Source organism: Lepisma saccharinum, chromosome 29 (assembly GCF_977018435.1).
Source record: "Lepisma saccharinum chromosome 29, izLepSacc3.1, whole genome shotgun sequence".
Taxonomy (NCBI): Eukaryota; Metazoa; Arthropoda; class Insecta; order Zygentoma; family Lepismatidae; genus Lepisma; species Lepisma saccharinum.
In genome coordinates this window covers 42,897,265-42,909,573 of record NC_139257.1, presented here as the reverse complement: position 1 = coordinate 42,909,573, position 12,309 = coordinate 42,897,265, and the positions used below count along the sequence as shown (strand labels likewise).

At 38.3% G+C, this 12,309-nt stretch overlaps 1 protein-coding gene across 2 annotated transcripts in view; it reads right to left on the bottom strand.

Moving 5' to 3' along the window:
• Nucleotides 1–12,309, bottom strand: part of Taf1 (TATA-box binding protein associated factor 1) — a 107,373-nt gene that overhangs the window by 91,886 nt on the left and 3,178 nt on the right. For both annotated transcript variants that reach the window (XM_083114837.1, XM_083114838.1), the window contains exons 2-5: nucleotides 10,565–10,909; nucleotides 5,374–5,484; nucleotides 3,925–4,163; nucleotides 1,261–1,467 (exon numbers count right to left, since the gene is read on the bottom strand). In XM_083114837.1, the coding sequence (XP_082970963.1) occupies nucleotides 1,261–1,467; nucleotides 3,925–4,163; nucleotides 5,374–5,484; nucleotides 10,565–10,880 (873 nt within the window). In that variant the 5' untranslated portion in view covers nucleotides 10,881–10,909. The remainder of the gene's footprint in view (nucleotides 1–1,260; nucleotides 1,468–3,924; nucleotides 4,164–5,373; nucleotides 5,485–10,564; nucleotides 10,910–12,309) is intronic.

Below are 12,309 nucleotides of genomic sequence, written 5' to 3'. Positions count from 1 at the left end.
TACACTTATCAAATCATGCGAGCAGTCTGTTTCGAGGCAGGATAAATAAAAAAATTGAAAGATGAAATGTTCTGCAAATTTATACCATCTGGTAGGATGAGTCAATATGAAATTTTGGCCGATACCGATAAACTACCGATCCGATATAATATTCCAAATGGTCCTTGAAGAGCCTTCATTGACCTCCTTAATAAATGTTTGTTTCCAGGTGACTGCAGTGCAAAAGAAGCTGCCTAGTTAGACATTTACTTTTTCAAAAAGTAGGGCATGGAGATTATTCATAAAAATTGGCAGAATTTTGCACTAAATTATAAGATATGTTGGATTGGTTAAATAATCGGTAATTTTACCAATAAACCATTAGGTACCGATAGAGTATCGATAAATCTGTACCATCCATACTGCCTGGTGAACATGTCCTATTTCCTTCTTATTTAATATTTACAAGCCCTTTCAGATATATATTTTTCACTTACATATATCACTAGGAACATATTTGGTCTAGGAGCACCTTAAGGTAGCAGATCATCTTGTGGAGGCTGCGAGCGGGACTTACGTGCAAAGTCTGATAAAGTCTACATCGACAGAAGCCATTTCAAACATTTATATGAAACTTGGTTTTGTAGATTGTAATGCAGTAAATATATTATGTGAGCATATTATACAAATGGAGTTAGTTAATTTTAGATTTAGGTAACTAATTATGAATAACCCTGTTCATGGAAAAAGTTATTTTACTGGCGGTAAACCAGATAACATGGGGGAATGTGGCAATGCAACACATATAATAACAATAACGCAACAGATCAAGATCTGTAACTAATCTTAATTTTTATGTAACAATATGAAAAAGAAAAGAGAGAGAGAGAAAGAGAAGGAGAAGGAGAGAGAGAGAGAGAGAGAGAGAGAGAGAGAGAGAGAGAGAGAGAGAGAGAGAGGAGAGAGATATAGAGAGAAGGAGAGACAGAGAGAAGGAGAGAGAGACAGAGAGAAGGAGAGAGAGAGAGAGAGAAGGAGAGAGATAGAGACACATAGAGATAAAGAGAGAGATAGAGAGAAGGAGAGAGAGAGAGAAGGAGTAGGAGAGAGAGAGAGAAGGAGTTAGAGAGAGAGAGAGAGAGAGAGAGAGAAGGAGAGAGAGAGACAGAGAGAAGGAGAGAGATAGAGAGAGAAAGAGAGAGATAGAGAGAGAAAGAGAGAGAGAAGGAGAGAGACAGAGAGAGAGAGAGAAAAGAAAATATAGCAGATGAACCAACGCACCTCATCATCCGATTTACACCTGTCACGATTAGGTATAGGTGCATAGTTGAAAGTCCACCCTCGTTTGTCATGAGGAGTGTCCTGTTCTGATCCAGAATCCGAGTGTTCCTGCTGCCTCTTCTTTCGTCTTCTCTTCCTCACACTTCTCCAGATCTGTGGCAAGCTGCTGGGTTTCCCAGGACCAAATAATCTAGAGAAACGAAGTACCTGTGTGCCAAAAAAACAACACAATAGTTAATTTTGGCACAGAAAACTAAGAAAAAACAATGGTCTTTGTATTAAGTCCCATGTACACATAGTTGTATAACATGTATACATTTTTTTTTGTCTACATTATTCAATATTCAATATGACTGAAATTACAATATAATACATCGTAACTTCGATTGTATGTTTTTCGCAGGAACAAGGTAAAAAAAAAATTAAAATACGGGAAAATTTCCAATGGGAGCAAATTTTATAATGTTTCTAATCTTTTGGGATCATGAAGATTGAATATGTAAAGCGGGAAAATGTACAATATAGGAACGTAAAATCAGGATGCCACTCTAATGGCAAGGGTAAGGATTTATTATGGTTTCAAATTTTTATCCTGCCCTGTTTTTGCAAGTGTAAGTCAATTTAAACACATTTCTAGCTTTTGTGAACATGATGTTGGTTTTATTTGTCAAATAAATCATACTTTTGCTTTACATCATATTCTGGCTGAATCATGGGAAAAAAACATATGTTTCTGGAGTTGTAGCTTTTCTTGAGAAGTGATTCGAACAAGTATTCTTGAGTTACCAGTAGGTTAAATCAGCGTTAGCATCCAACATTTCGAGCACATACATTGTTCTCTTCTTTTCTGTCTGGTGGAGGCACATAGTGGTTCAGATCCCACTTTAAACAGTAGGTCCAGTCCCGATTAGCCTCTCTGTGCATAAAATGGTCTTACAACACAAACACTTTTCTGTAACTTTTGGCTAATTGCAACAATGAAGATGAATCTGATTAAGAGACACTCAATAAAAAACAGCCCTGCCCAGGCTGGTATTTGAACCTGGGACCCCTCATATCGTAGCATGCTGTGCTAAGCACTCTGGCACAGAGGTTGGCATCTTCATCTCATGTTGCAATATGCAAAAAGTGGATTTACCCATTTTTAACTTTACATGTTTTTTATTACATTAAATAAATGTTACTGAGAACATAGGGTCATCCAGAAAATAAAGACCTTTTGGTTATACAAAATGAAAAACACCATATTTATTGGAAAAAAAAACAATTCTGTTACATACCTGAAGCTTCCTTCACTTCTATACATAATCACCTCCTACATTTAAACATTTGTCGTATCTGGGCACAAGCTTCAGAATTCCCATGTTATACTCTTCTGCCGCCAGTTCATTAAGCCAGGTGGTCACTGCATTCAAACAAAAGACCGCTCGCGCATTTCCGCCAAAAGGCACTATGATCGTTGCAAATCGTTATTGTGAGAGACTAAGAAAACTACGGCGAGCCATCCAAAACAGGAGGCGAGGAATGCTTTCTGGAGGAATTGTGCTTCTGCACAAGAATGCCCGCCCTCGCACTGCTGGTGCAACTCAAGAATTGCTGGATCAATTCGGCTGAAAAAGTTTTGATCATCCACCCTATACTCTGGATCTTGCTTCTAGCGATTTCCACCTTTTCCCTAAGCTGAAAGAGTTTCTGGGCGGTAAACATTTTGGAAGTGATGAAGAGTTGGAGAATGCAGTGACCACCTGGCTTAATGAACTGGCGGCAGAAGAGTATAATATGGGAACTCTGAAGCTCATGCCCAGATACGACAAATGTTTAAATGTAGGAGGTGATTATGTAGAGAAGGGAAGGAAGCTTCAGGTATGTAACAGAATTGTTCTTTTTTCCCAATAAATCTGGTGTTTTTCATTTTGTATAACCAAACGGTGTTTATTTTCTGGATGACCCTCGTATATTGACATCAATAACTGTGAAATTTAAAGTGGATTCCTTGCTGCAGGGGTTCCGGCCAAAGAATGGACTTTGAAATTCTATTTTTATGTTTTCTGTCGAAAGCAAGGGAAGGTCACTTGAACTGCTGAATCGATTTTGTCCAGTTGCCGTGGTGCAGGATCATTATTGTGCCACGTAACAAGCAAATGGGTCTCTGATTCCCTGCCTCCCCTGAAATGCGAGCCAAGTGGGCATGTTGACAGGAAGAGGTGTCATGTACAACTGGACAAAAATCAGGCATGTAGCAATCGGTAGCAACACTGCTTTTTCCTCCCTTGAACTGGAGGCGGAAAGTCTGAGTTTCCTGAAGCCCGTTTTATGGCCGAGCAGACTTTAAATATCTCCACAACGTGCACTTAAATTATTCAATGCTATTCTCAAGAATATATATAAAAAAATTAAACACAACCCGTCACCCATATTATAGGACAGAAACTGAACGATGGGCTATGCCCGTCACTCATCCGGAAAGGATTAATCACATAAATATTAACTTAGCACTGAATTTACTAAGCTGCAGAAATAGATGGAAATTCGATAATTTATTTTACCATAATATCAAATTGCCAGTTTGAATGAGTATTGGGTGCCAATATTGTATTTGTTTAACAATTAAGTGAGAAGCAAAATAATAATAATAAGCATGATAAAAACAGAACACAAACCAACCTTATCATAACGGAAGTCTGGAAACAGTTCAGTGACATCGACATTTGCATACTTTGAGGGTAACATGGCTGCTAACGGGGTTTCTAGTTTTTTCTTCTTTGGTTCAGCACTTGAATCAGTCCCCCTGTCTGCTGATTCATCCTTCCCTGTTGTCTGAGGTGTAGGGGGCGGAGGCATAAGCAGTTTGTCTGACCTCTGTGATAAACCTCCTCCCTCGTCATCTGCATCATATTCCGTCCCTGCAATTACAGTGCACAAATATCCATGTTTGCTGAAATCTGATCTGTTAATTCTAGCTGCAAGGCCTTCTATGGGTAATACATAGAGGTACATATTTTTGGTAAATAAAAAAGCAAAATTTCGGTACAAAAACAGTCATTTTCGGGTTCAAAAGTGGTACATAAAATAAAATTTCGGTGTTATTGCAGTGAAAAGTGGTATATAAAATGATATTTTGGTTTTAAAAAATGTGAATATAATCCCAATTTTGATTTAAAAACTGCACTATTACACAAAATAAACATATCTCTTCTAATAGCACATTAAATCATTACCAGAATATTAAGTTTATTCGTGTATAAAGGGGTTCATTTTTGCTTCTAAAATATGTACAGCAAAATTAATCAATTTTCCGTGAATTGCATAATTCACAGGATACCTCAGAAAGTGTCGCGTCGGTATATAAACTGTAATTTTCGTGTTTAAGAGTCTATTTCGCATTTGCAGTTCATTTCCACATCATTTCGTGACAGAACAGGGTAGGAAAATGCACCTCACACCTTTCAGAAACATGAAAAATTAACATTACAATGTGTTATTTCATATTTTGTGTTTTCGTCTAAAACAAAATATGCATGCCTCTAGTAATACAGCATTAGCGCTAACCATTGCGCTTAATGCTTGTAAGACTTTACAAAAAAGAGCAGATAAACAACGCTATGTAGCGTTTTCTCACTTGAAATGCATGTTGCTTCTATATTTCTTGCTCTGAGATAATCTAGAATTCTCTGTATTGAAAGCTCGGTACATTGATTTTCACAAAACACAAAATTAAGTAATGAGTCCCTGGCACCATTTATTGTAAATATAATATTATCAAATCTATCATGTATTTCCTATGGATTTAATTATGGCGAGCTACTGCCGATACTTTATGAGGATCTTGCAGAATTCTCAAAAATGCTGTGTAACACAATTCTGGAAATTATGCACAATTTTCAATATTTTAGCAGTATGATTGTGAGGAGAAATGAACATTGTGATAAAATGTATATAAACATTTTAACCCTCTGTTAGGCATGTGGGGTACAAGTATTTTACACTACGTCGTAACATATCCTACGAATCATACATTACCTCTAAACTATTTCTGTACATATGTCACTTTTACCTTAAGCGCAAATTACTGTACATGCATTTTAAAATTAATGAAAAATTGGCAATGCTTACCATCTTCCATTCGCATTGAATCTGAGAGGTCTCTACTTGAATCAATCTCATCGTCGGCAAGTTCGTTAATATCGGAATAATCGACAGCAGACGGAGATTTTACATCACAATCTAAAAATACAAAAGCATCAAGAAAAAATTCGCTTTAATATTAACTGTTTCATCACTTGTTGACTTCCAGTTCAAATCAATAAAAAAAAACAATATTTATGTTGCTCAAACAAATGCTATATTTAAAATTGATTTTCAGAATGCTAACATCAGGACAAATACTGATATTTAAACCTTTCATGCCCACAGTGGCGTGCCCAAGGGGGGGTTGGTGGGGGTTATAACCCCCCCCCCTTTAGCCTAGTATTCTTAAAAAAAGAAAGTCAAATGTAGGAAAAGATGGTAAAATGAGGGATGACTACGAAAAATAGTGTACGTAACCCCTCCCTTTCGAAAATCCTGGGCACGCCACTGCATGCCCAGCTGACACAGTAATGGCATGTGATTTTTGGACCCACTGTGACTCAGATAGTGTTCGGAGATGCATGTTCTTATAGCTGCATGTTGAAGTATGTCGTCAGTAATAAGTGAATAATAATTTGATTCTCGTCATAACTGAGGGAGGGAAGGGATGGCATACAATTAAATGTACACTTTTTGGTGTCTGTTTTAATCGTTTTTCAAAACATCACTGCCACTTTCCACTTCTGTAGCCTAAACATGTGTTTATTATAGATAAAGAGATCTGTTCCTGTATGCAGATAAACACAGTGTGTTTCATTTTCAAAGGTAATATGATGTGTATGGAAAGAATTTTAAGGTGTAAAATGATGGTTGGGAAAGGGAAAAAAAAAGGTTATGTAAATGTTTTCAAAAGGGTGCTGCTAAAATGCCTTTATTCAATGCTCTTTAAACTTTAAAAGGTGAAGATTTGTGCATTTGAGGAGAAACAAGAGTTTCATTATTCGATGCTATCTTTTTCTGCACCTTCTCAAGGTGGCTTCCGTAGAACCATAATACAATTCAAGTATAATTCCCGGTTTTCAAGGTGAACTTTCTAAAAATTCAAGGCTACAAGCATGATGTTCTCTCTATTTTCAACCCTTACGCATTACCGCCTCTCACCACCCCCCAAACATACACACACACACATGTATATTCAAGTCTTTTCAAAAATTCTAATTTAATTCAATTAAAGTATGGGAGACACTAATCTACGAAGGGGGAGTTGGAGAATGGAAGAAGAAGCAGGAGGGTGAAGTTTCATTCACCGGGGTCATCATAGCATATTTCCTTTCCTCTTCTCCTTTTTCCTTCCCCTTCTTCTTTTCCCTCCATTTTATCTCTCTCCCTTCCCCCTCTCACTGCTCTCTTCCCTCCTCTCTCGCCGGTGAAAGGGTGGAAAATTCAGGGATTTGAAAGAAGGGGAGGAAGAAGAACCAGAGAGAGAGAGAGAGAGAGAGAGAGAGAGAGAGAAGAGAGAAGAGAGAGAGTTCAGACTCTTTGCCTCCTCTTCTTCTTCTCCCAAGTTGTCATTTTGTTTCTTCTAGGAACACAAAGGAAGCGAAAAAGACGTGAAAGGGGAAGGAGCTGGGAGCTCAGCTTCTCTCGCCCGCTGCCAATACCTCTCCCCTCCAGCCACCATGCCTTCTCTCTCCTCTTTCACTCCTCAAACTTATTCCCTCGCCCCATGCCGCGCCACACCACGTGGTGAAGCTCCAGGACAGGATAAATCAGGCACAGAAGAGATGGTTTGGATGGGAGAGAGAAAATAGGGAAGCAAGAGAGGGGGTTATCTTCCCAGGTCAATTTCAAACTCAAAATTTACCTAATCAACTTCAAGATATCTTAATATCTTCCAGTAATCTTCCGCCTGTCAGATTAGTGTCTTTCGCAGCATAATCTAAGTAAACACATTGAGAGAATTTTATTCTCAAAGCAGCTTTCTTTTCTTTCCTCTATAAAAATAAAGGCTAAACTGTGAAAAACTTACCTCAGGAATTTATAAATATGTAGAAATTCAATGGGATTTGGATTAATAAAAAATTAAATTTTTCACGTCTACAGAGAAAAATTCACGCATAATTCCCAGAGCCAATAATTCACGCATAATTCCTGGAATTCCCAGTGAGTCGCCACCCTGCTTCTGTATATAATGCACGCAGACTGCGTGGAGAACTGTGGATCTGCCGAATAGGTTTTGTTGAAGTTTGGGCTTTCTCTCGCGGGTTTTGCTACATTATCTTGGGAACTATTTGGGCTGCAATGATTATATTATACCATTTTATAGCTCTTGTTCTGCTCTACAAGATGAGACTATAGGGTTTTATGTAGCTGCTCAAGAAGAGTGAAAATCATTCATTTTTCTGTCCAATTTTTTTTAATAAAACATGAAGGAAGGAAAAGGTGATGAAGCATGAAAGAGGGGGTAAAAGGGGTATAAATATGCTAATCTCACGAAAAGGTGCAACAAAGTGTGTTCATTTTACTTGATTTCATGTCCTAAAATACATATCTCAAATGATCGGTATGAAAACAGCTATATTTTTGGAAAGGTGCTGCATCTTAAAATCCGTTCCTTAATGATGAGGTACAAGGTAATGTGATGAATTCGGAGCAAAAGTGGCATAACTCCATTCCACAATTTTGACAAAAAGGCACATTTAAATAACTTAGTACTATGTTTAGCTGTTGGAGCACATACATAGTGGTGCCTCTATGAGCAAGAATTTGAAACTTCGGAGATACATACTTCTAGCACTGAAATGTCTTAATTTTCTTCCACAACCCCTTTTTAAAACTGATGAAATGTTATACCAGGTGTCTCACTCAAAGGAAGCCCCGGTAATATCCATTTCCTGTTGTAAATATTGCAAGGATTTTGTTGAAATTTGTACAAAACGTGAGTTAGTCCATGAAAAAGAAAGTAGAGGCCGCAACATTGAGCTCCGTAGCCGTGGAGGAAGGAAGTTGGCAACACGAACAGAGACGGTTGGGCAATGACAACTTCATTTCTGATACATACAGATATGCCATGTAATTGTTTTGTTTTATTTTTTCTTGTACCTTTTCGTTTCAACCAACATTTTCCGGGGCTACCTTCGAGTGGGACACAAATTATTACATTATGCTACAGAGCATTCCCTGAAATTCGCTACGAGACTCGGCGGCAAGTGGCCCGGCGTCAGCACTTGTCTTTCCCGGTGAACGGGGTCAGCGACAGTCGACTATTAAAATTACAGTTTTCATTTTGTGTACTAACCGTGACTACAGAAGGTGTTGAAAATGATGTCCCTCTGCTGCAACACATTCCTGGCATCTCCGAAGGAAATTGGGATTTACAAGTGCAAGTTCGTCTACTGTAATTCTCCCGATTTCTCGTACAATACTCTCTTTTAACTCACGGATGGTGTGCGGATTGTCTTTGTATACCTTATTTTTTAGATTTCCCCATAAAAAAAATCGCAGGCTGACAATTTTAGCAGCTTTAAATGCTGTGGTTTTTTAAACACCCGTTTCTTGTGAGAGTCAGTGGATAGATTTCCGAGGAGACTGTTCTAACATTTGTCCTATCTCATGGAGTTTTTCCTCAGTAAGTACACGTGGGTTTTTCTTTCCACTTTTATTCAGAACTGACCCTGTTACTCTAATCTTTTTTACTAGGTGTAATATAGTGGTCCTATGTAGAACGGGAACACCAGGAAATTTCGTTGCAAAACGTCATCGCACTTCTCCACAGTTCCTCTTTCCGAAGTAACACTCAATAAGATAAATCCTTTGTTGCAATGTAAACTTTTGTGGTGCCATACTAAGCCACAATATTTAACACACGGACACGACACAAAACACAACTTCCGAGGGAGGATTATACTGGCGTCAGTCTGCAACGTCAACAGAAAGGGAAAGAGAGCGAAGGCAGGGAGAGCGAAAAAAACAGACTGTAGCGTGCGACTGTCGCGTACCCGTTCACCGGAAAAGACAATCGCTGACACCGGGCTGTTTGCCACCGAGTCTCGTAGCGAACGTCATGGAATGCTCTGTATTAAAACAGTCGTCACTTCGAGCGTAGAATGTTAGGTATTGAAGTGATGCTGCTATTATTGTATTTATTCGATAGGCAATTCATAGGTCCTGAAAGAGAAACCGCATTTACTTTCCTGTAGTGGCAGCGATCATACAAATATCAGCTGCTGTTGTCTTTCTTTCGTCACCATTGTTGTTAAGAATTGTTTGTTCTTTTCTTTTATTCAGGTGGTGTTTTCAATAATTGCCTACAGCTCAGTGTGAGTTGTTCCATACTTTTCCTAGCAATGTTGATAAAAACCAGTTTTATTTTCTGCCTACTCGTTCTTCCTCTATTCTCAAAATCGCATTGCAACAAAAACTTTAGTTTCTTTAAGTAAATCATCGGGTTGTGTCCGGGAAATTATTTAAAGCAAGTTGTATCGAGATGGTTGTTCTTCTATGCACACTTCTATGTTAAGGATGTAGTCTGATAATTAAATGAAACTGACTACATGATTTTGTACTTTTGTACATGTTATTTTATTTGCAAATGCAGAACTTCAAGTTGCATGGTGATTTTCTTTCACCCAACGCACACAAATTGAACACTCAACAGTGGTCTCTGATATCTGTGCATCGTGAAAAAGACAAAGAACTGTTAATCAACAAAATGTTAGATGTTTATGGAAAGCTATTTTCAATTTGAATTTTATGATTTGTATAACAACATCAACAATAATAAAGGTAAAATATAAGTTCCTGGAAAGATATGAAATCTTACTCTGATCCCCACCTACCCTGGAGAAAAAAATCCTGAAGGTGCTATTGCATTCATATGTTTGACGTTCTCCATATTTTCGAAATCGCAACCCCTCAGCAGCTCTAGATGATTAATCCTGGCATGGCTGCTGTTCACAGTATAAGTTATACACATAACTCAATTTCCATGAAAAGTGGAATTACACCACTTGTGCTCTCAACCCCTCAGGTACCTTATGAAATAGTCTGTGAAAGGAACTGAAGTAATCATAAATCTTAACCAAAACAAAGAAAATAAATGGTCAACGACCAGGATTTTTTACTTAATTTGAAATATTTTCTTTCGAACATGAACAGCCACAATGCAAATTACTATTTGTTAGTGGAGTAACTGATATTAATTAGCTTGTTAAACAGATTAAAATCCTCAACTTACTCTCATCAGCAGACTCCCGAGAATTACGACCGCCTCCATACGAATTCCGTGCACTTTCGTGGGAATTCAGACTCCTTTCCTCTTGGCGATCATCGTCCGAGTCGCTGTCACTAGGCTTCTCCTCATAATCTCCGTGGATGACCTCCTTCAAGAGACTCCCAAAACCAAATTTGTGCAAGGAGGATAAGTGTCTCTTGGACTCGCTGTCCAGAACATCATCCACCAGCTGCCCAGATTCATCGATATTTCCAAATAAGAAACCGGTGAGTTGACTCACAGCATCTGTGGAGTCATCATGTTCATCGCTGTCTGCCATGTCCAGTTTGTTATAAATTAGCAATCAAGCTGAAAAAGTAAATAATTATGAACAGGTTTAATACATCCCCATTCCTCTTGTGTAGTTTTTTACTTAAAATGTATTCCTTGAATACTATAAATGTGGAATAAATTTTGCACACATGGTAAACAAAAAAGTACAGTTTCTTATGCACTATGCCATGAGGCATACGTGGGTTGTTCAATATATAAGTTTCCCTATGCTGTAAAAAAAATATTTTTAAGATACATGAGAAAACTATACATACATATGTAGGAGGTTCCTTCCTCACTTCTCCACACAATCCCCATAGAGATTCAGGCATTCGTCCCACCGTTGCACCAATTTGTCCATACCCTTTGCAAGAAAATCAGGGCTCTGGCTATTGAGCACTATTCTCACATTCCGCTTCACTTCTTCATCTGTTTCGAAACGGTAACCTTGCAATTCAGACTTTAACACCTGAAAAAGATGGAAATCATTCGGTGCTAAATCGGGGCTGTATGGAGGGTGAGGCAGCCGTTCCCACCCCAAATTCTTCAATTTTGTGTTGTGTTTGCACTGCTGAGTGGGGGCGAGCGTTATCGTCAAGAAGAATGACACCAGCTGACAGGAGACCTGGTTGCTTTTGTCGAATTGCATTTTTCAGTTTATCCAATGTTTGACAATAACGGTCAGCATTAATTATTCTTCCTCGTTCCAAAAAGTCCATAAGCAGAACGCCCTTAGCATCCATGCTTCTGAACTCCTTATGACGCAAGCCCGCGTTTTCCGAACAAGCATTTACTTTTCGCCCTTGAGCGCATGTGCCTTCACGTCTGATAACGAATCGATTGTTGTTCCTTGTAGACGAAGGATGGCTCTTGTCAACCATGTGCTTCTTTTTAATGGCATTGCTTTATACAATATTTTATAGCACAGGGAAACTTATATATTGAACATCCCTAGTATATAGGGATGTGTGGAGGTAGGGTCTTACTCATTCTATCAATCTCGGCCATGTTGGAGGTGATGTGATGAGCACCATGATCATCATGTCCTTTGTGACCATGGACATTGAAATACTAATTCCACTCGCAGATCCATGGAGGATGCTCATATAACCTACCTTCCCCAAAGAAACTACAGCAACAGTGCCGAATGTTTAATGATTTCTTGCAAGTTTCATAGGAGTATTAGAAAGTTTTTCTTGTATGTACGCATTGCTTGCATTATAGAATTATTTTCTTGTAGTTTACGGTTATTACAAGCATAAGAAAACAGTTTTTCTTTGTGACGTTTCAGGAGAACACACGCTCCTTTCATCAGACATTTATTTTCATTTTGACTAAAGATACAGTTATTTAGTCAAAATGAAAATAAATGTCTGATGAAAGGAGCGTGTGTTCTCCTGAAACGTCACAAAGAAAAACTGTTTTCTTATGCTTGT